Consider the following 23834-nt stretch of genomic DNA (forward strand, 5'->3'; position numbering starts at 1 on the left):
CAGAGACTTCATATTGGGCTATCTCCATATTTCTTCATTAGCCTGGGGCAATATTTCAGAAGTACATCCTCATGACTGAGGAGCTCAGCTGTGACACAGAAAGATCCCTCTCTGACTGGTTGTCATTCACTCACCTGGACCAAGGCTTTGGGGAACGTCTTCCTCTGGCATCCATAGTGCTTTGCTTCTCTCCAGCTGGGAGACGACATGAGGCTGGGAAATGAGGAGCCCTGCTCATGAGAAAAGAAAGGAAAGGGGGAAGGAGAGAAAGACATCTCACAGTGAGGTCTCAAACCCTTATTTCCTTAAGGAAAAGAAGGTATGTTGGGAAGGTCCAGACTGGGGTACAAAAGATTCTTTGTACTGTATGCATAGGAAGCATGGAGAGATGTATCAGTTATGTGGGCTCAGGCAGAAAATTAAGCTGAACTGACCCACTCCCCCCAGCTAAGAAAATAGGAACCTTTCATAACTTTGTCCTAGCATGGGGACCCCTCCTCCACCTTTTTTTCTAGCTATGTTTAAGTATTGTCTTCCTCCACTAGAATATAAGTTCCTTGAGGGTAGGAGCTATCATTATTAGCTCAGTAAGTTTAGCACAGTACCTGGCACTACTTAAAAATATTATCTCTTTCTTGCTCTCTCTCTGTTTTTGGGTCTGTCTCTTTCTCCCTCTCCCCCTCTCTTCTTTCTCTGTCTCTCTCTGGATTTGCATCATGACAACTTCGATCTAAGAGAGAAAACAAGTTACTTTCGTGGAATGATCAACCTTAAAGTACAATATGAATGCAAACTGGTATACATACCTTCATCCTGAAGGACTTAGGAATCTCCAAATATTACATGAATTACATATATTTTTAAAACTCAGGTAAGTAATTCAAATACTCCAGGACCTTTTGGAAAGTTAAATTAAACATACATTTCAAAGGACAGATAGGTTTTCAGGGGAAAGCTGCCCTTACCCAGAGACACGAGGTTCTTATAGTTCTCCAGCATCACATCTCTGTAGAGATCTTTCTGAGAGCCATGCAGCTGCCTCCACTCCTTCTCTGTAAAGTCTATAGCCACATCCTTGAATGCCAGTGTTTCCTGAAATAGGAAACACATTCCTGCTCAACTCAAGACCATCCATCAAATGGAGGTCAGTTATTTAGGAAAAGAGCCCCAAAAATCCAATGAAGAAAAGAGTTTCTTAAAAAGTAGAATTGACCAAATAGAAAAGGAAGTTCAAAAGCTCACAGAATAAAAGAATTAATTAAAAATTGAAATTGGGCAATTAGAAACTTATGACTTCATAAAAATCAAGAAATAATAAAACAAAATCAAAAGAATGAATGAAAGAAAATATGAAATATATCATTAGAAAAAATAGGAGTTACAATCTAAGAATTACTGGATTACCGGAAAATCATGATAAAAAAAAGCCTAGACATCATATTACAAGAAATCATCAAAGAAAAGTGTCCTGGTATTCTTGAACAAAAGGGTAAAATAGAAATTGAAAGAATTCATTGATCACTTCCTGAAATGACAACTCCCAGGAATATTATAGCCAAATTCAAGAGTTCTACACTGAGGAGAAAATACTGTAAGCAGTCAGAAAGAAAGAATTCAAATATCATGGAGCCACAGTCAGGATTACATAGGACTTAGCAGCTTCTACTTTAAAGGATTAGAAGAATGAGAATATGATATTCTGGAAAACAAAGGAGCTAGGTTTACAACTAAAAATCACCTATCCAGCAAAACTGAGTATATTCTTTCAGGGGTAAAAATGGTCATTTAATAAAACAGATTTCCAAGCATTCTTGATGAAAAGACCACATATAAATAGAATTTTGTGTACAAATACAAAACTCAAGGGGAGCATAAAAGGATAAACAAGAAAAAAATTAAGGGATCCAATAAGATTAAACTGCTTATATTCCAACACAGAAAGATATTTGTAACTCTTAAAATTTTTATCATTATCAGTTAAATATCAGAGCAGTTAGATGGAGAATACATAGAGAGAGGGTGTGGAAGTAAGCTGTTTTGGATGATATGCAAAAAAATCCAAGGTGAAAAAGAGGATTGTACTGAGAGAAAAGGGATAAATATGATAAATTATATCACCTAAAGAGGTATGGAAAAAACCCTATTATGGTGGAAGGGAGGATGAGGGTGGTGACAGGAATGCTTACACCTTACTTCCATTGGAATTAGCTGAGGGAGGGAATAACAACCATATTTATCGGGTTATGGCAACCTATATTACCCTTAGAGAAGGATAGAGAATTGGAAAGGGGAGTAATATAACAGGAGAATTGGGAGAGGTGATTAAAAGCAAGACCCTTGTGAGAAGGGACAGAGGAAAAGGAGAGAGAAGGAGCAGGGTCAAAAAGGGAATAAGATGAAGAATACACAGATAGTAATCATAATTATGAATGTGAATGGGATGAGCTCATCCATAAAATGGAAGTGGATAGCAGAATAGATTAAAAACTACAATCCTGTCATACATTGATTACAAGAACTACATTTGAGGCAGGGGGACACACAGAGAGTAAAGATAACATGGTGGAGCAGAATCTGTTGGGCTTCAATTGAGATAAAAAAAGCAGGAGTAGCAATCATAATCTCAGACAAAGCTAAAGCAAAAATAGATTTAACTATTAATAAGGAAGGAAATTACATTTTGATAAAAGGTACAATAGACAATGAAGTAATATCAATACTAAACATATATGTTCCAAATGGTATAGCCTCTAAATTTTTAAAGGAGAAATTAAGAGGCAGTTGGAGGCTCAGTGGATTGAGAGCCAGATCTAGAGATGGGAGGTCATGGGTTCAAATCTGGCCTCAGACACTTCCTATTTGGGCAAGTCACTTTAACCTCATTACTGAGCCCTTGCCACCCTTCTGCCTTGGAACCAATACACACTATTAATTCTAAGACAGAAAGTAAGGGTTTAAAAAAAAGAAATAAAGGAGAAATTAAATGAGCTTCAGAAGCAAATAGACAATAAACTATACTTTGTGGGGCACCTCAATCTTCCCTTCTCAGAATTAGATAAATCTAACCAAAAAATAAACAAGAAAGATGTGAATGAAATTTTAGAAAAATTAGAACTAAATCTCTGGAGAATATTGAATGACAATAGAAAGGAATGTACCTTCTTTTTTAGCAGTTTTTACATAGTACCTACACAATAATTGACACTGTATTGGGGCATAAAAACTTCACAACCAAATACAGAAAAACAGAAATAATAGATGCATCCTTTTCAAATAATAATGCAATAAAAATTGTAATCAGTAAGGGTCCATGGAAAGACAAATTAAAAATTAATTGGTAAATAATTATTTAAAAGGGGTGGGTAAAAGAACAGATTATAGAAACAGTAACTTCATTAAAGAGAATGACAACAAGGAGACAACATTTCAAAATTTATGGGATATAGTCAAAGCAGTTCTTGGGGAAAATTTATGTCTATGAATACTTATATCAATAAAATAGAGAAAAAGCATATTAGTGAATTGGGTATGCAACTAAAAAATAGTAAAAGAACAAATTAAAAATCCCCAATTAAAGACTAAATTGGAAATCCTAAAAATTAAAGGAAAAATTAATAAAATTGAAAGTAAGAGAACTATTGAACTAATAAATAAAACTAGAAGTTGGGGTTTTTTTTAACCCTTACCTTCCATCTTGGAATCAATACTGTGTATTGGTTCCAAGGCAGAAGAGTGGTAAGGTCTAGGCAATGGGGGTCAAGTGACTTTCCCAGGGCCACACAGCTAGGAAGTGGCTGAGTCCAGATTTGAACCTAGGATCTCCCATCTCTAGGCCTAGTTCTCAATCCACTGAGCCACCCAGCTGCCCCCTAAAAGTTGGTTTTTGAAAAAAACCACAGGTTTTTAAAATTAACCACAGGTTAATTTGATTTTTAAAAAAAGGAAAGAAAAATCAAATTACCAGTCTCAAAAATGAAAAGAGTGAATTCACCAACAATAAAAAGAAAATTAAAGCAATTATTAGGAACTATTTTGCCCAATTATATGAAAATAAATCTGGCAATCCAGGTGAAATGGATGAATATTTACAAAATTTTAAATTGCCTAAATTACCAAAAGAGAAAATATAATATTTAAATAATGTCATTTCAGAAAAAGAAATTGAACAAGCCATCAAAGAATTCCCTAAGAAAAAATCCTCAGGACCAGATGGATTCACAAGTGAATTCTATCAAACATTTAAAGAACAAGTAATCCCAATACTACATAAACTACTTGACAAAATAGGCAAAGAAATAGTCCTACCAAATTCTTTTCATGACACAAATATGGTGCTGATACCTAAGCCAGGAAGACCAAAAACAGTGAAAGAAAATCTCAGATCAATTTCCTTAATGTACATTAATGCAAAATTTTTAATAAAATATTAGCAGAGACTACAGAAATATATCACAAGGTTTATTCACTATGACCAGGTGGTTTAATATTAGACCAAGGCTGGTATAATATTAGGAAAATAATCAGCATAATTGACCATATCAATAATCAAACTAACAGAAATCAATGATCATCTCAATAGATGCAGAAAAAACCTTTGACAAACTACCACACCCATTTCTATTGAAAATTTTAGAAAGCATAGGAATAAAAGGGCCTTTCCTTAAAATAATAAGTAGTATTTATTTAAAACCATGAACAAGTATCTGCAATAGGGATAAATAATAAGGCTTTCCAACAAGATCAGGAGTGAATCAGATATGCCCATTATCACCACTATTATTTATTAATATCTCTACTAGGTCTATATACTCACAAGATAAAAAAAGGGGGGGGAAGGATGTCCTTGTACAAAAAAATTTATAGAAGCCTTTTTTTGTGATGGCAAAGAATTGAAAGTTAAGTGGATATCCAGCAATTGGGGAATGGCTGAACAAATTGTGATTATTTCAGAAAGAGCTAGAAAGACCTACACAAACTTATACAGAGTGAAATAGACAGAACCAGGAGAACACTGTACACAGTAACAGTAATATTGTGTAATGATCAACTGTGAAAGACTTAGTTATTCTCAGCAAAACAATGATCTAGGACAAGTTTGAGGGACTTATGACAAAGAATGCTATTCACCTCCAGAGAAAGAACTGTTGGAGTTGGAATGCAGATCAAGGCATACTATCTTTCCCTTTCATTTATTTGGGTTTTTATTTTGGGGTTTTGGTTTTATGCGAGTATTCTCTTACCAAAAAGAATAATATGAAACTATGTTCTGCATGATAATACACACATAACTCATATCAAAACCATCTCCAGGAGGGGAAACAATTTGGATCATATTACTTTGGAAAACTTAAGTAGAAAATTGTTATTATGTGTAATTGGTAAAATAAAATATCTTTACCAAAAAATCATTAGTCAATGAGGGTCAGACTAACATTGACTCTAAAAAAGGTTAATTGAGGCATTTCTATTTATTATCTTTCCCTCTCATTACTCCCCTCTGCAACACAACAATTGAAAAAAAAAACCCCAAACTCAAAGTAAGTTCTCATAGTTCAAAACAAATTTGGACATTGGTCATGTTCAGGTAGGCACATCTCATTCTGAATTTTAGGTCCTTCCTCTTTGACATTGGGGAAGTGAATTTTAGAATGTACCTCACCTACTTCGAGGACTTATGGCACTTTGTGGAAAGGAAACTAGACTTTCTATTATGTCATTGGTATTTTCTTTTGTAATATCATCCCTGCTTTCTGTAAAGATTAAAATTTAGGGGAGAGGGGGAGACTGAGGCAGGTAGAAATTAGTTACTCTCTGCAAGGAGTACTATATTTTTTAGAGGTTTATTAAAGGTTAAAGATTAAGAATATACAAGTAAGAAACATGTGCCTAGGCCAGAGGCCTAGAAAAAATAACCTCACATCATGGAAGAGACGCCTCTGCTCCAAACGGAAGTCCAAAAGGGCCCAGACCTTCAAAAGCCTTTGCTTAAATATCTTCTTGATCTCGGCCCAGGTGAGATTACAAGGCATTCTGGGGAAGTGGAGCAAAGGCTCATGGGGATTGTAGTCCTGTATTCGAGTCTATTTTTTACATCCCCCCGTGTGATCATTTGTGGAAAAATTAATTTTTCCCCAAAAGGATCATAAAAACATAATAAACTTAAAAGATTACAATAGTGTGAGGATAAGAGAAAAAAGAATAAAACCAATAATTTCTGAACACATTGACAAAAAGCCGTTAGGGGGCAGTCCCCTTTGGCATAAAAGTATACATACAAATAAATGTTCAATCAACCACACCCAAAGTTCAATTTTGTGCAACTTGTGGTCTGGAGGCTTCTTCATGGTGGCTTCTCCAACAGTTCAGTTTCTGAATTCAGGGAAGTAGCATCTTCTTTACCTAAAATTCTTCTCAAAAAGAATTTAAACTTTGCAATTTAAATAATGATATTTTTTTACATTCCCCTGTGTTGTGGGTGATTGAAAGATTCAGAATCAGTTAGGGATGCATGGCTGAGGTATGGGGTATATGAATCAATTGGCAAGAGATATTAAAAAAGACACCAGAAAATCCAAAAGAAAAGAAAAATTTCTGGATGAAAATATAGACTATCAAAGTCTTATGTGTAAAAATTCCAAGTAGAAGAAAAATAAATCTATAACAGGTCCATGAATCAGGGCCCAATCAAAATGATCTAAGTAATGATGCATTTACCCAATCAGCGCCAGGACTACAGAAAGGTACCACACTATGAGAGGCAGAAAAGGGGACCAGAGTATATAAGCCAAGGTTCCGGGAGCCAAGTTTGAGGTACTTGGTAGAATGTGGAACAAGGAAGACCTGCTTTTAACACATGTTAAACAGCCGCAACCTCGAACCCCAAACACGTTCAAGTCCTCTTTGTCTAGGCTCAAAGTGACGTCAATTTCTCCAGGATTGGTTGGTCTCTTTGACCTTATGCTCTATTGGCACTATGCAGTGGCTCTTTTGTGTATATCTTGTCCTAGAATCAGACAGAATCATAAAGCAAAGTCCCATAATTTATTTAAATAATTAGTGGCATAATTTTTATAGTCACAAGCTTTTTAGGGCATGTATTAGCAAATGTATCTTAAACTTAAAAATCAAAAGGTTAAAGAAAATCTTGATACTGGTGACATGTGCTTCAAATATAAAAAGGAGAGAAAAAATAATTAAAAAACTGAAAAAGAGTATATTGCACATGCAAGAAAAATATAATAATAAAAGAGCTTTAAAAAATTCAAAAATATAGCTTATAACCATTGACACTCTGTGTCAGTTAAGAAAATATAAAATACAAGGCTTTCTCACCAAAAAATGAGATCCATTTCCTCTTTGTATCTGGCCATGATCACTGTGAGTAGAAGGCAAATGAATTGAACAAGGTTAACAATTTTTTCATCTTTAAAAATACAGTAGTACAAATATGTAGATATCAAAATCCCCGAAATTCTCAATAGCCCAATTAATTACAATAGCAAACAAACACACTTTCACATTTCACATAAGTTGCTGTGTGACATTTTTAAAACCTATGAATTGATGGACATTTGTCACAATTTTTACAAACAGAGCAATCCTTCAACCTTGGTAATAAACATATTTTTTTTTTAAAACAAAGTAAAACTCATCTTGGGTTTAGAAGATAATCAAGAAATCTATATATCATTCTGGTAGAAGTAAAATAGTGAGCTGAAGAGCATAAATAAAGGTGCTCCTTTTTCTTGGAGGCTTTTCCCAAGGGTACAAATGCCCTGAGATTAACTGCCCAACTTCCATTCACATGTGGGAAGGTTGGGGGTTATAAAATGTATTTCACTTCAGCTACTAGAATGGGCCTTACCTCGTGGTAGGGGCAGGCAAAAATAACCAGATTGTTAAAATTCCAAAAATCATATTTAAAAAACCCTTAAAATCAAATCATTTGAGGTATTAAGCACATTAAATTTTTCCAAGGTTGTTAATACAATTATAACCAGTTCTGAAGTCCATCTATCCTCAGCAAAATAGAAAAAAGCTGTTTTTTCATATATGGGCTTATTCACAACAATATTTGTTCAACAGTTATAGGGGAAAAACAACAGAATTTCAAAACTCAGTACATTCAAAATAAATTCAATCAACCTTCAGTTCAAGCAGAATAATATTGAATCCAGTAATATATGAACTTAAAACCACAACGTTAAACCATAACAAAAAATGCAATAGAATACAGAGATTTTTTTATAAACCATTAGAGTCTGAAATGCCTTAGAATATAGCCTTTAGTCTCTTCAAAGTTCCTTGGGGTTTTTTTTGTTTGTTTGTTTGTTTTTAATTATCCATTTAAATGTCTATTGTCCGAAGGTAGAGTACTAAAGGCTAGGCTATGGGGTTCAAGGGATCCGTCCAGGGCCCCACAGCTGGGAAGCATCGGAGGCCAGATTTTAACTAGAGACCTCCCGTCTCTGGGCCTGGCTTCCAGTTCGCTGGGCCACCCATTTTCCTCCCCAAAATTAAAGTTGAATCTTTGGGCTGAGTCTGCTCCCAGACAGGCAGGTAAAATCAATGAAACTGCCAGAAGAGTCAAAAATCCTTTTAAACAGCCCATTGCTATTAAGTTTCTGTTTGAAAAGATCTGTTTCTTCTCTTTAGTCTTTTCTGTCTTTCCCCTCTCTGATACCCCTGTGGCCAATACCCCCAGCCACGTGGAGGCTTAGCCTAAGGGAAAATTGCCCGGTCTCCTTTCCCTCTGGTCTCTCCCCTCCGCCCACGTGGCCAATACTGTTACCAGCTGGTCGCAATGAGTCCTCAGCGATCTGCTCCAAGGATCTGGGTGATGAGCCGGCTGGGTCGGAAGCCAGATGGGTGAGAGACAGACTGCCGGGGTGGGTCGGGCTGGGAGCTGGAGCACAGCTCAGGCACCAGGTGAGAGGCCAGGAGCAGAAGCAGGAGCTGGAGAGGGCCGCAGGCAGGAGCTGATCAAGATGGTTTTCTAAAAAGCATCTCGGAGAACCTTGGCTTTAAAAAAAAATTCTCTAGGCTAAAAATTTTTTGAGAAGTTCTCATCCAATCTAGTGGTCGCCAACACTGTAAAGATTAAAATTTAGGGGAGAGGGGGAGACTGAGGCAGGTAGAAATTAGTTACTCTCTGCAAGGAGTACTATATTTTTTAGAGGTTTATTAAAGGTTAAAGATTAAGAATATACAAGTAAGAAACATGTGCCTAGGCCAGAGGCCTAGAAAAAATAACCTCACATCATGGAAGAGACGCCTCTGCTCCAAACGGAAGTCCAAAAGGGCCCAGACCTTCAAAAGCCTTTGCTTAAATATCTTCTCGATCTCGGCCCAGGTGAGATTACAAGGCATTCTGGGGAAGTGGAGCAAAGGCTCATGGGGATTGTAGTCCTGTATTCGAGTCTATTTTTTACATTTCCATGCCATTGTCTCCAGGAGGTCTGCTAATTTGAATGTTTTCTGTTATTGCATTTTCCTCCCCATTGGACCCTTCTGTTGTTTGCTCATGTGCTTCAATAAATTCATTTACAGTTTTTGTATTACAGACTGTTGCCACTTTTGTTCCTTCTTTCTTTGTAGATTGTTCCACTGTTCCAAAAATTTTCTCTTTAATCTCTGTTACATCATTATCTAATTGGATTTCTTCTTCCATCTGTTCCTTAGTTTTATTTTGTGCTTTTGGAACACCAAGTTCTATTTGCATGCAGTCTCCTTCCTTTTCATTTTTCCTTTTTCCTTTCCCATTTTTCCCTTTTGATGTTACCCCATACACCTGGCTTCATAACTGACTTTGTTTGGCAGCACCTGAGACTACTTGCGAATAACGTGGCTTCGCTCCTTGTTGGATGTATCTCTCCATGGTTTCTAAATTTGGTGCTTGCAATGATTTCTTGCAATTACAATCACAACATTTTGCATTTGTTTGTGTATTATTGCTGCTATACTTTACGTTGCTTTTCCAAGACCTCGGTTTGTTATTAGCTTGGAATAAATGTGCCTTTAAATAACAGTCTCGAACCATGTGACCCATTTTTCCACAGAGGAAACATCTGGGTAAATTTCTCCTTTGATTACTTTGTGTGTAATTTCTTGTGGGTTTGTTCGATTGCAGAGTGGCTAGATTTTTTATTTCTTCAATTTCTTTACATTTACTTGTGCTATTTGCCTCCTTGAGCTTGGCTTTAAGCTCTTTTATTATTTCATCCTTTTCCTCTAGCATTTCTTTATGACCTGAAAATATGTAAGTTGCAGTTTTTCTTAAATCTTCCAGACTTAGTGTTTCCCAACCTGGGCACTGGAGTTTAAAATATGATCTAATAGGTGTGTTACTGCGTTTCACAAATTGTCTCCTTATGTGTTGGAGATTTTGTTCAGTTAAATTTTCAAATCCAAGCACATCCTCTGCTACTTCAATCACTCTATCGAGGAACTTTGATGGATGTTCCCCACTCTCCTGTCTCAATCTCTCAAATTTTCCCTAAGTAACTGGTCTTTTTGAAAAACTTTCCATTGCTTCTAATAAGTCTTCTCTGGCCTTTCTTAGGTAACATAGATTTTCGTTATTAGATAACTCTAAGTCTGTTCCTTCCTCTGGCCATGATGTTAAATTTGGATTTTTTCTAGTTTCATCAATGAATTGTTGTTTTTCCCTTTTTGAAAATAATTCTGAGAGAAGAATTTCAGTGTCCTGGAAATCCGAATCATAAAGCCTAATTGATCTTTTAAATTCTTTTAAACATCTCATTGGTTCTGAAAACCAGGAAGGCATCCGTCTTTTTAGACTTTCAAGGCCAGCTGTTATAAATGGTTTATGTTTTTTAATATGAATTATGCCACTATCTGGTTGTAGGCTTGTTTGATCTCTTAGTGGCAATATTGGTATTCCACCTTCAGCCCCATCTGTATTTTCTTGCTGAACTACATTGTTATTTTTAAGTATGTCTTGTTGTGTGTTAATACCTTTGCCACATTGTTTCTCTTCAGTCAGCTGCTTCATCATTTCCTTTAGTTGCATCATCTCCTCTTTTATAGCTAAAATCATCACAGCCATTTCATTATCTTTTGCTTTTTTCCCAAAAATTAGATGTACACCTTTTTTTAGGGCATAGTATAATTTGGTTAAGAAGAATAATGCTCCAGCATATGTGGGAATGAATGAAATCAAGCGATACATACTTATATTCAGCCATTGCAAAGTTTCATAGATGCTAAGCAGAAAATAAATATAATCCGGAATCGTGACAAAGAATAAGTCAAAAAACATATAAAAGAAATATGCAATCCAGGCTAGAGTACCCATGGCAAGTAATAGTTTCTTTGTCATCTTATATCTTGAAAAGCTTTTTGCAACAGAAAAAAAAAATGTTTTTAAGTCTGGCCCTTTAAGAGTCCCCTCCTCCCTTCAGGAGGAGTGGTTTCTTTTGGGCGTGGTATCACTAGGCAGATTAGTTGCACTCAGCACTGCTCTCAAAATGGTTACTTTTCACAGTCACAGAGGCTTTTGAAATGTATGCAGGCCCAACTTCTCTGAAACCTCCAGTTGCTTCCTTTTCCCAAATTCTTAACAAAAATAGGTTGGAAAACCTAGCTGGCTCTGCCAAAAACTGTAATATTTATTGGGAAAGGAAATAGGAAGATTGGAAAACAGGGGGATAAATGGGAGGTTTGTATGGGGTAAGGAGGAGTTAAAGGGAGAGAGGGAACACTGCTTGGTGAGGCAAGGGAGGGAGATGCCCCCTGCTGAGAGGAAACAGCAGGGGGCCAATAAGGACGGTTTGTCTTTGAATGACTGAACTGAAGTTCAGCTCCCTCTATGATCAGAAAAGAGAGTCCACTTATCTGCCTGCGAATTCAAATAACACAAAGTTTAATAACTAGTTGGGATTGGAGTTTTTCTCAACTTCAGACCTGAGGCCAGGCCAGAGGCTGGCGGAGGGTTTGTCCCACTCCCGTCTACTCTCCTTGTTCTAATTCAGAATCTTAGCAGTACACAGAAAGCAAACAAGAACAATTCTAACCTTTAGAAGCCTGTGTCTTTGGGCTGAACCAAGAAGAGCATGCCACTCCAGACTGGGCTGAACAAGCTCCTCTCTCCTCCAACCCCAGGACGCACCCAGCAGGAAGGAAGTGCTAGTCACAAGACCCAACTGCCACTCCCAGTTGGCCCTCCCCCACACAAACTGTTAGTCTGAATGGTAATACTGAATGGTAATGAGACTATGCAAATTTCTCAGTATCAAAAATCCTTATACAAAAACTAACCACGAGCAACAACAGCATTAAGAAATTGCAAATAAATATAATAAGGCAGAAATATTCAATATATCTAATTCACAATAATAAAGTAAAAACCACAATTCAGAGAGCATAAGAAAAAGATATATAGCTGAATGGACAATCAACAATGACATCCAGAATAATGAGAAGGTAAAAGAAAATGTTCTAAAAATAATAAATGCTAATGAGAATCAAGACAATATGCCAAAATATTCCAAATGTAGCTAAAGCAGTACACAGAAAGGAACAAAAAAAAACATACTTAACAAATACTCTGTGTATGTTTTTCTCCCGGTAGGACATAAACTTCTTGATAGCATAGACTCTCTAAATTTGTTCCTTTATATCCTTAGGACTTAGTTCTTATGAAATGTTTTTAATTATTTGGGTTTTTTTGAGGGAAGGAGAATGTTTGACCAAGAATAATCTTTGACCTGGAAAGTATAGAGTAAATATGACTAACGGTGAGTTGACAAATAGGGACATAATAGCAGTATACGTCTATGTTCTTGATGAGTGCAAATCAGGTCCAAAAGGATAAACGTTTCTTAAATTTCACAAAAAGGTAAGTAAGTGGATTCTGTAAACTATAAGAAGGAAAGATGGCCACTGATTTCTGGCAAAATTTAACAACATATGATGGACTTTAAGTCATCCACGAGAATAATCAGAGTCTCCTGGGGAGAAAAATTAATAACAGTCTCCATATAAGGTATGACTGATCACAAAAGTTCATGGAAAGAAAAGGGTCCACATTATCAGAAAATAGGAGGCATTTCAGCTGAGAAGGGAAGGTTTAATGCACCTGGGACCTGATGGCCAAAGATAGAGACACCATTCCTTCATCTTCTTTGATGTTCTCCTCCAGAAAAAAGATGGAATCTTGAGAAAGCAGAGCTATGGTTCAAGAAAGAAGTAAAATGAGAATAATCCTGTCTTGATACTTCCAAACTCAACAGGATGGAATTCACCACAAACCTGTATAATTGATTCTTATAGAATTCAGGATCAAAAGGAGTGTAGGATGAACCCTTCTTCCTCACCTTCCAGATCCAAAGAAAAGAGCAAGAGGACATTAGTCTGAGACACTGTATCACAGTAATAGTAGCAATCACAAGTTCCAAGAGATGGAAGTCTGATCTGAGAAGTATGAAACACAATTTCACTTCGTAACTCCGTACCTTATGGACTATGTGATATACTGAGTATTCGGCTCACATCTCTGTGACTCAGTCATACCGCTATTTAATGAAAAAAAAATTCCCATTTTCTTCCCTATGTTCCCTGTGCCCCTTGTACCCACTGAAATATGCCACACCTGTTTTATGCATACATATGCAAAGATATGTATATGTATACATTTAGATACATATTTTTATTCCTACATGCCTACATTTGTATAGAAATATGTGCTATTGTTGTTGTTTGGTTGTTTTCAGTGGTGTCCAACTCTTCAGGACCCCATTTGGGGTTTTCTTGGCAAAGATACTAGAATTGTTTGCCATTTCTTTCTCCAGTTCATTTCATAGATGAAGAAACTGAGGCAAACAATGACTTGCCCAAGATCACACAGCTAGTAAGTTTCTGTGATTAGAGTCGAACTCAGGAAGAAGAGTCTTCCTGACTCTAAAGCCCAGTACTCTATCCACTGTGCCACCTGGCTGCATGCGTGTGTGTGTGTGTGTTTGTGTAGATTTGGCAAAGCATTTAAAAAATATTCCACATTCTCACAATAGCCTGGGCTATTATTGACCCCATTTTACAATAATACAAATAATTACATTATACAATAAATACAATAATACAAAAAACCGAATATAGACAAAATGTAAGTGACTTGACTAGGGTTACACAGCTCATATGTACCTAAGGCCAGAGTTGTATGAACTTCTTTATAGCTCTAAGTCCAGCTCTCTGTGCACTTCTAAGGCGGGCTCTTGCTCTAACTCTAGGAATGAATGATCCAGGGGCACAACAGAGACCTCACACTGGGCTGTCTCCACACTTCTCCACCAGCTGAGGGAAATATTTCAAAGACAGCCCCATGACTGAGGAGCTCAGCTGTGGCACACAAGGATTCCTCTCTGCCTGGTTGTCATTCACTCACCTGGACCAAGGCTTTGAGGGACTTCTTCCTCTGGCATCCATGGCGCTTTGCCTCTCTTCAACTGAGAGATGACATGTGGCTGGGAAATGAGGAGCCCTGCTCATGAGAAAAGAAGTAGAAAGGGATGAGGAGAGAGAGAGAGTGGGGAGACAGAGACAGAGACAGAGAGAGACAGAGAGAGAGACAGAGAGAGACAGAGACAGAGAGACAGAGAGACAGAGAGATACAGGGGAGAGATACAGAGAGAGAGAGACACAGAGAGAGAGACAGAGAGACAGAGAGAGAGAGAGAGAGAGAGAGAGAGAGAGAGAGAGAGAGACAGAGAGAGAGAGACAGAGAGAGAGAGACAGAGAGAGACAGAGAGAGAGAGACAGAGAGAGACAGAGAGAGAGAGAGAGAGAGACAGAGAGAGAGACAGAGAGAGAGAGAGAGAGAGAGAGAGAGAGAGAGAGAGAGAGAGAGAGAGATCACACAGTGAGGTCTGAAGCCTTCATTTCTTTAAGGAAAAGAAGGCATGTTGGAAAGATCTAATCTGGGGAACAAGGGAGGGACTGCAAAAGATTCTTTGAATTGCACACACAGGAAACATGGGAGAATGTGTCAGTTATGTGGGCTCTGACAGAAAATTAAGTTGAACTGACCCACTTACTCCCTGCTAAGAAAATAGGAATTTTTCATGTCTTTGTCCCAGCAGGGTACTCCTTCCCCACCCACTTTTCCGCCCACCTTTTATGTGTTGTCTTCCCTTACTAGAATATAAATTCCTTGAGAGTAGGTCCTATCTTTCTTGCTTGCTTATATTTGTATTCCCAGGTTTAGAACAATGCCTTGTTCATAGAGCACAATAAATGTTCCATCTAGTTATCTAATCTCTGTCTGTCTGTCTGTCTGTCTGTCTGTCTGTCTGTCTGTCTGTCTGTCTGTCTGTCCATCTCTGTTTCTCCTTCTTGCATCCTCACTAGGACTGAACTCTGATCAGGGTGAAAAATAGAAGGAAACTTGAAAGTCCAGCATGGATGCTGGCTGAGGTATATATCTTCATCCTGAAGGATTTAGGAATTTCCATATAGTACATGTATTCTTAAACCTCAGATAAATAATTAATGTCCTCTAAGAGCTTTTGGAAAGTTAAAAGGTAGGCATACTTCAAAGGAAAGACAGATTTTCCGGGGAAAGCTGCCCTTACCCAGAGACACCAGGTTCTTGTAGTTCTCCAACATCACATCTCTATGAAGACCTTTCTGAGAGGCATTCAGCTGCCTCCACTCCTTCTTTGTGAAGTCCACAGCCACATCCTTGAATGTCACTATTTCCTGAAATAGAAAACATGTTCCTGCTCAACCAAAAGCCACCCACCAAATGGACCCTGAAGGGTGCATGGGAGCACATCCAGGATTCATGGGGAGTGGTTCTCATGACATTGGGGGTCTTCATTCTTCTGTGGCAAATGTTGACTTAAGCGGTGCCTCATTTTGTACGAGATCTCACAACATAATGACCACGTTCAAAAATAAAAACCAACAGGACATGATCCTTGGATGAAAATGAGGTGGGAGAAACACACCCAAGTTTGTAGTAGGGTCTCACCCCAAGAATGGCAGGCTCAAATTCCATTAAGTCCAGAAGTAAGAAAAGAATTTTGTTTGAAGAAGTGATAGTTTTTGGTGGTATAATAGCCCAGTAGCTGGTGGAATGGTCTGAAGGCTAATCAGGTTGCCCTCGGGCTGATGGATAAGCCCAGAGGCTCTTTGGAGCTTGATAGCATGGAATAGAAGATCTACTATAGGGTAGCAGCTTCTTCTGAGATGCGGATCAGAGTTGGCATATATATTGGGGTCTGGTCATTTAGCATCTCCCTTTCCCAACTCAGGTGGAAGGATGTTTGGGGGTTTGTTGCCATAGGGAATAAGGAGCGTGCACAAAACCGGTGGATTCTTCTGGAATGTCAGGGTCCCAGTGACCAGGTTCCATGTTCCTCCATTGTCCACCTTGTCATTGTTGGTCAAGGAGAAGTCTTGATGCCCTTCCAGAGGGGGAACATGGGGACGGGATACAGTACATTGGAGGCCCACTGTAGGTAATTAAGTCTTTCTAAGAACAATATAAACAATTAAGAAAACAGAATGGGTACAAGCTGATGCCTAGCATAGAACATTACCAATCTAGTACACAGAGTGGCTAATTGAACCATCTATAATTCATGCTTGACTAATGTTGAAACTACAGTTTTGCAGTTGATGTTTAACTATGCTAACTAGTGAGGAATGCAGGATTTCAGAGTCTGAGGGTCCCATTCGGATGACTTCCTCTTACTGCTCGCTGCCAGCCCACATGAGGAATCTGCACTAGAGAAAGTTCTGAAGAATATGACTCCTGGCAGTAGAGAAGAGAATCAGCTCTGGATCCAAGAGAATTAGCCCTGGAAGTTGGGTGTGAAACTGTAGAAAGGAGCAGGCTCAGCTAACCAGTCTTTCTCGTGTTACCTTATGAATTTACGAAGAGCGTTTCTCAGTTTTGTGGGATATTTTGTGTAGCTGCCATGGCTTGTCTTAGTAAATGTCTTTGCTTTGAATTAATTTGTCTGCTGGCTAACTATTCGATGTAAGTGCATTCCTCATGACCAATGTGGAAATCATGATTTTTTTTTTGCATGATTGCACATGTATACTCTAGGTCAAAATTGCTTACTGTCTCAGGTAGGGTGAAGAAGAGGGAAAGAAGGAGGGAGAGTATTTGGAACTCATGATGTTAGAAAATGAATATTAAACTTTATTTTTGCATGTAATTGGGGGGGAAACATTCCATTAAAATTTTTTTAATATAAGGGGACATAGTTTTCTATATCTCAGAAGTGTGTACCCAACAGGGTACGTTGAACTCCAGGGTAGCCGTCACCCTCCTGAGCACCCAACTGATAACTTGCTGGTGAGTTGTGAGTATAGATCCCAGAGGGGGTGTTTCACTGTAGGAGTTTCATCTGGAGTATAATTGGGCATCATGCATTGTCTGGAACCAATGGGAATATTAACAGCACTTACCTCTCCATTTGCTTTGAGGATCAAAGAAGATATTATTTGTAAAGCTCTTAGCATGGTGGCTGGCCCATTGGAGGCACTATGTAAATATTAGTGAAAACAGTGATGTGCGATACCTGACCTCTTTCCAGCAGCAGGGAAATAATGCATCTGATTTTATATTAAGGTTTATATTAGGGCTTACAGAGCACTTTGGTCAAGGAAGCCATGAATGTGGAGAACATAGACCATGCCAGACTAGCTCAAATTCCGAGGGGAATGGCATATTGGGTCCCACTGTTGACTGCTCATGAGTAAAAGGAACGGCAACTGCTCTAACTGATCCAGTGGGGAGAGAAAGAGTCAAAGAGCAAGAGGGTCTACTGAGGCAACAGAAAGCAACCTGATGGATGTCAAAGCCATCTTCTGTGCTACGGGCCACTGAGACGAAACAAAGGATTAATTAACTTCTATCACCCAGTTGCCACTGCAAAGTATTCAAAAAAGTCAACCATGGGAGAGCCTGTCTAATGGGCAGAGATACCTTTCCTAGAAGAAAAGGAGAGGTTGGGAGCAGAGGCCAGTGCAGCCCAATACCAGAAAAGTAGGGCAGAACAGACAACAAAGTCAGGTGATCTTCTATTGCATCTGTCTTTTGTTAGGATCAGCTAGATGGTGCAATGGATAGAGCCCTGAGCCTGGAGTCAGTAAATTCTGAGTTCAATTCTTGCCTCAGACAAATACCAGCTATGTGACCCTGGGCAAATTACTTCACCTCTGCCTCAATTTCCTCAACTGTAAAATGGGGATAAGAATAGTACCTACCTCACAGGGTTGTTGTGAGGATCAGATGAGATACTATTTGTAAAGTGCTCTGCAAAACTTAAAGCACTATGTATGTAATGCTAGCTCTTATTAGTATCATCTGTGATCTATACATGAATGTACATGAATAACACTGGGAGAGAAAAGTAGAGTTATGGGAAAAGTTGAATGGAAAGGAACTAGCACTGGGAAATTGAGGCCAAGCCTGAGTCTCTGAAAGGTCAGAGAGGATCCTGTAAATGGCAAGTTTGCCATCACCATCATTGGTTGCTCATGGATCCGTCATCTCTAGTCTTGTAGGATCCTGAACAGAAGAGATGATAAAAATTGAGAATGTAAGATGGATATGCTATATTTTATATGTATATAAAATATATATCTATATTTTCCTATAGAAACCCTCCTGTTCATTACTCCTTACTGTATAATAGTATTCCATCACCATCAGATACCACAATTTGTTCAGCCATTTCTCAATCAAGAGACACCTCATTTTCCAATTTTTTGCCACCACAAAGAGCGCAGCTATGAATATTTTTTTACAAATATTTCCCCCTATTATCTCTTTGGGGTACAAACCCAGGAGTGGTATTGCTGGATCAAAGGGTATGCATTCTTTTAAAATCCTTTCCACATAATTCCAAATTGCCTTCCAGAATGGATGGATTAATTCACAACTCCACCAGTAATACATTAATGTCCCAATTTTGCCACAGCCCCTCTAACATTTATTATTTTCCTTTCTAATCAAGATTCTGATGGCTATTATCTGCTGACTCTCCCCCTCCCCCCCACTCATCCTCCTTTCTTCCTCAATTTACTTCAGTGGCTGGCTCATAATATTTCTCTCTTCCCCCAAGTCCTACACACACTAGTATACATACATATACATACATACATACATACATACATATATATATATATATATATCTTAATTGAGTCTCAGATAGAATACCTTGAAAAAACATCTCTCAACTAGCCTAAATTATCTCTCAAATTACCAAAACTATCTCTCACTCTACCCAACCTGTCTCTCTTTCTGTTTCTACTTCTCCTTCTCCTTTCACCTACTCCATGGCAACTTAAGCAGGAAACCAAGAGGAGAAAACAAAAAATAATCTAGCTATAATTCTATTCCCCCTAAGAGAAGTACCCGCCTTTAATCACAAAGAAGTGTTAGTTTCTGTAAGACATCACTCATCCCTCAAGATACTGAGAAATTTAAGCAGCATAACCCTTCTTTTGTCAAACATATGATTCCATATTTTGTCACATTTGTCAAACATATGACCCCACCTTGATTGACTTTGAAAATTTATTGGAGACATTTTTAATAGAAAGGGAGAAAAATAAGATCATCTTTCTTGCCAATCAGGCTCTGGGAAGGGGAGTAGTTCATTGGCCCCAGCAAGACCCACAATGGAATGTGAATAATGAAAATGACTACACATGTGTTGGGCTAGGAAGGCATTACTAAGAGCCATGAGAGCATGTTCTTACAGACCTAGTTCCTGGACAAAACTTGAAGATCTCAGACAAAAGATTGGTGAAAATCCTTCCCAGTTCATGGACAGACTTATTGAGCTTGGAGGTAGATATATAGCTCTGGATCTGACCAGAGAAAGGGAAGTCAGACATATAAGAAGGCAGTTTGTGAAAAACTGTTGCAGGGTAGTCAAGTACTATTTTAATACCAACTGTCTGAATTGGACTAGTATGGACTTTGAGGAATTAAGGAAAGTGGATAATGGCCATGAAAAGGGAGATAAAGATAATAGTGACTTGGAGGAGGCATTAAGGAAAGAAATAAAAGTATTAAGGGGAAAAATGAAAAATAAATGCAAATTATGGGGTGGCCATGGCCCCTTTGTGAGAATCTACAAATCAGATACCAATGTGTTATATATGTGGGAAAAGGGGTCACTTAATGTTAAACTGTAGTAGCTGGAATCAGGTGTTCAGAAATAATGGAAACTTTACAAGTATTCTAGAAATAACAACTATTCTAGAAATAATAACTCTAGAAATAATAACAACAATAGAAATGAATTTAGAAATACTAATCCAAAAGAGGAAAATGAAATGTTACAACAATATATCCAAAATGGGGCTCCTCCACACAACATTAAGAATGGAAATCCCCCTCAATATGAGGATCCTCAGAGAAATGGCCAAGGACCTTTATGAAGGTCTGAGAGGGGAGAAAGCACTCTGGAATCAGAGAATGAAATCTTTGATTTCCCAGTCACTGATATTTTAACACCAGTTATCCCATTCCATTCTCCCCGAAATAGTAATGAACTGCATGTAACTTTGAAAGACAGAAATACTTATTACAATTGTCTTTTAGACACTGGTGCCTGTAGATTGCTTTTAATGGGTAGACCTGATTCTGGTTGTGATTCCGTTGGTTCTATAAATGTAATATGGGTGACAGGCTAAGGGAGTATTTTCAACTAGCTATGGCCTCAGCTCCAAAAAGCTCTGATAGAAATCATGTACTATTTGATACCCAACTTGATTTCCAAGATTTTTCGCCATGTAACTGATTTTCTACTACAATATCTTGTGTAGAGAACATACAAGTTAGTAGAATGATGGACATCCATCCCATACCAAGCCTGAGCAAATTGTCTATTTACAAAGCCCCAATGAATGGTGAGGGCCTTAGAAAACTACATATCAGAACCACCACGTGCTTATTGGGGGATTTGTTGGATTTTCTTCAGAATTTGTAAAAATAAAGTTAGCAGACTGATGAGAGAAGCTCATTAGGCAGCCATTGAAAGTGTTATAAGGAAGAGGTAAGTTTAGGTTTACAGAACACAGAGGCAGGAGACCAGCAGGAAAAGATTCTGGAATGCTGGAGGGGGGTTAAGTTGAAAAACTCAGAGACTGTTGGAGGCTGTCTGTCTCCCTCTGGATTTGAACCTGGAGGGTGTGGCTACCAAATCCTGAGGGTTTGGCCCTATCCTTTGTTGCTGCCTGTGTTGCTAGTTTTGTGCTGTGTGTCCTGAAGAAGATCTGAAGAAGATGTCACTATCCTGTGTCAACATCAAGCTGTCAGTAAGCTGAGGTTCAGGTCCATCTGGGCTTGGGACCTTTCTCTGATCTGTTATTGAACAATATCTCTAATAACAACCAGGAGAAGGTTTAGTGCAGGAATAGATAGCCAAAGACTGCATTTACAGCTGAGCAGGACAGGGAAATAGAGTAGGAAAATCAACTCTATGAAGATCCTTCATGTGAAGGCATTAGCTATTGGGTTACTCAGTTAGTAAATTTATTGGGGTGTATGGGGTGCTCAGGGAGGGATAGTATCTCTGGCATGGAGGGCTTATTATGCTCTCTTAGGGCAGCTCTCCAGCCTCTGACCCTCACCTGACACCCAGCTCTCACTTGTGGTTCCTAGTAGCTGCTAGCATGCGGCAACGGCCACACCCCGGGCAACAGCTTCGATAGACCAGCTAAACCTTGTGAGGGTAGCCATCGGGTCATCGACCTCTGGTGAACCAGGGCTTTGCTCACCCAGCATGTGAAGATTGCTTTGGCGGAACAGGTGGAAGAAACCAATAAGAAGGTTCAACGGCTGAGATGGCGACGCAGCAAAGCATTGTGGAGTGCTTAGGGCATGTTGGGGCACAAAAGACAACACGGCCATCCAATGCAGCTGAGGAAGTCTCCAGGTGTAATGACCTTTCGTGCCACTGGACCCAGGCTTCCAACGCCAAGAGAGTGGGACTGTCTCTGTGAAACGACTTTTCCACTTCAATCTCCTTCACGCACAAGTGTCTTTGGGTACACTCATCTATACACCATGGATGAAAACGCACAAAGAAAATCGTCATCCTCGGTTACCGAGAGACTACTACTAAATTTATTGTTAGGGATGTTCCATTTACCCTCTTAACCTCTCCCTTTTAAAATAAAATACACTCCCAGTTACTGAGACTTTGTTATCTGTGTACTGGTCCCAGACCAGTCTCTGCCTGGTCAGCCTTTGGCCCTTCCACCCACAGTATAGTAACCCTGTTACTGGCCCAAAGCACATACTTAATTCCATCCAATCCCATCAAAATACCCCATTACAAAAGACTATCAGATTTGGATAAGAGCTCAGAAGATGATGCTTTTGAAAATTGTACATTTGGCTCCTGGAACATGAGAAAATAGTTGAGCAACCAAAATAAATGGTCTCCAGTCATAGGCAACCTTCTGTGCAAAACTGTGGAAAGGTTGAACCCAAGGCAATGCCTATTTAACCAAATACTCTAGTGGGTACTCTGACACTGCAATAGATCAACTGAACCATCTATGAGTCCAGAACTAAGATGGCAAGTGAATACAGAACCACCTTCTCTCTGATAATCCAGTTGCAGAGGCTCCTATGGAATGGTGGGTACCCACAGAAAATTATGATGGCCAATCTGAGACATCCATAAGAAATCTATCCAATCTGAGATGCCATATTGGAATACCAGATTGTCAGGTCTTTGGATGTTGAGAGTCAACCATCTATAAGCTCAGAAAGGCAGAGTGGCAGTGCCAAGACTATTTGGCCAATGAACTCATGATGATTTGGGAAAAATAAAGGAAGTAGTTATTCACATGGCCAGATGAAACCCAATGTGGAATTAGCATGTTTTGCCACTTCATGGGAAGCAGGTTTAATGAATGTGAATTTAGTATTGATATGTAAGTGGATATGTGATACTCTGTATCATACTATTTTATCTATTTATTTAAAGCCCTGACCTTCTTAGAATCAACGCTGTGTATTGGTTCCAAGGCAGAAGAGCAGTAAGGGCCAGGAAATGGAAGTTAAGTGACTTGCCCAGGGTCACACAGCTAGGAAGTGTTTGAAGTCAGATTTGAACCTAGGACCTCTCGTCTCTAAGATTGGCTCTCAATCCATTGAGCCACCCAACTGCCCCCCCCACATTAACTATTAATAGATGCTTCTGTGACATATGTATATGTGTGTATCCTGGTATATAGAATATAGGAAGCAGTTAAGTGGCATATTGAATAGAGTGCTAAATGTGAAATAGAAAAATATGAGTTTGAATCTTATTTCAGACATCGACTAGCCATGTGACAGGGGCAAATCACTTAACCTCTCTTTGCCTCAGCTACATCATCTGTAAAATGGGTATAATAATTGTACCTCTTTCATAAGGTTGTAAGATAGCATATGTAAAGTGCATGTGCTGCCTTTTTGCATGTGATGTTAAAGAATATACATATTTCTCAGAACTATATGGTACCTTTACAAATGCATTTCATGTGCTGTAGAAAAATTCTAAATATATCTTTTATTGACAATAAAATAGATAATTAATATAGGGAACAAAGGCAAATAATACAGATTTAAATTGAGTCAATAATTCCATGACAGTAAGATTTAAAAGAGTCAGGAAAAAGTCTTTTTTGGAGTCAGGTGGGTGTGCGAAAGTCAAAACAAAAATTGAATAGGAGAGAGCCTAGAGGCATGCAACCTCAAGTCACATAGATCCTATTCTGTGAGTTGCCCAAGTAACCCCTGGGCGACATGGAATCCAGCATTTGCAGACAAAAAACATAACACCTGGGCA

General features: G+C 38.6%; 1 protein-coding gene across 1 annotated transcript in view; it reads right to left on the reverse strand.

Annotated features, from left to right (window-relative positions):
- LOC100017223 (zinc finger protein 568-like) overlaps positions 1 to 17397 on the reverse strand; it is a 28468-nt gene extending 11071 nt beyond the window's left edge. The window contains exons 1-7 of the mRNA XM_056826318.1: positions 17325 to 17397; positions 16327 to 16424; positions 15588 to 15714; positions 14402 to 14497; positions 13100 to 13191; positions 966 to 1092; positions 135 to 230 (exon numbers count right to left, since the gene is read on the reverse strand). Coding sequence (XP_056682296.1) covers positions 135 to 230; positions 966 to 1092; positions 13100 to 13191; positions 14402 to 14497; positions 15588 to 15714; positions 16327 to 16424; positions 17325 to 17397 — 709 coding nt within the window. The remainder of the gene's footprint in view (positions 1 to 134; positions 231 to 965; positions 1093 to 13099; positions 13192 to 14401; positions 14498 to 15587; positions 15715 to 16326; positions 16425 to 17324) is intronic.
- Positions 17398 to 23834: the final 6437 nt, after the last annotated feature.

This window comes from Monodelphis domestica, chromosome 4 (genome assembly GCF_027887165.1).
Source record: "Monodelphis domestica isolate mMonDom1 chromosome 4, mMonDom1.pri, whole genome shotgun sequence".
Lineage (NCBI taxonomy): Eukaryota > Metazoa > Chordata > Mammalia > Didelphimorphia > Didelphidae > Monodelphis > Monodelphis domestica.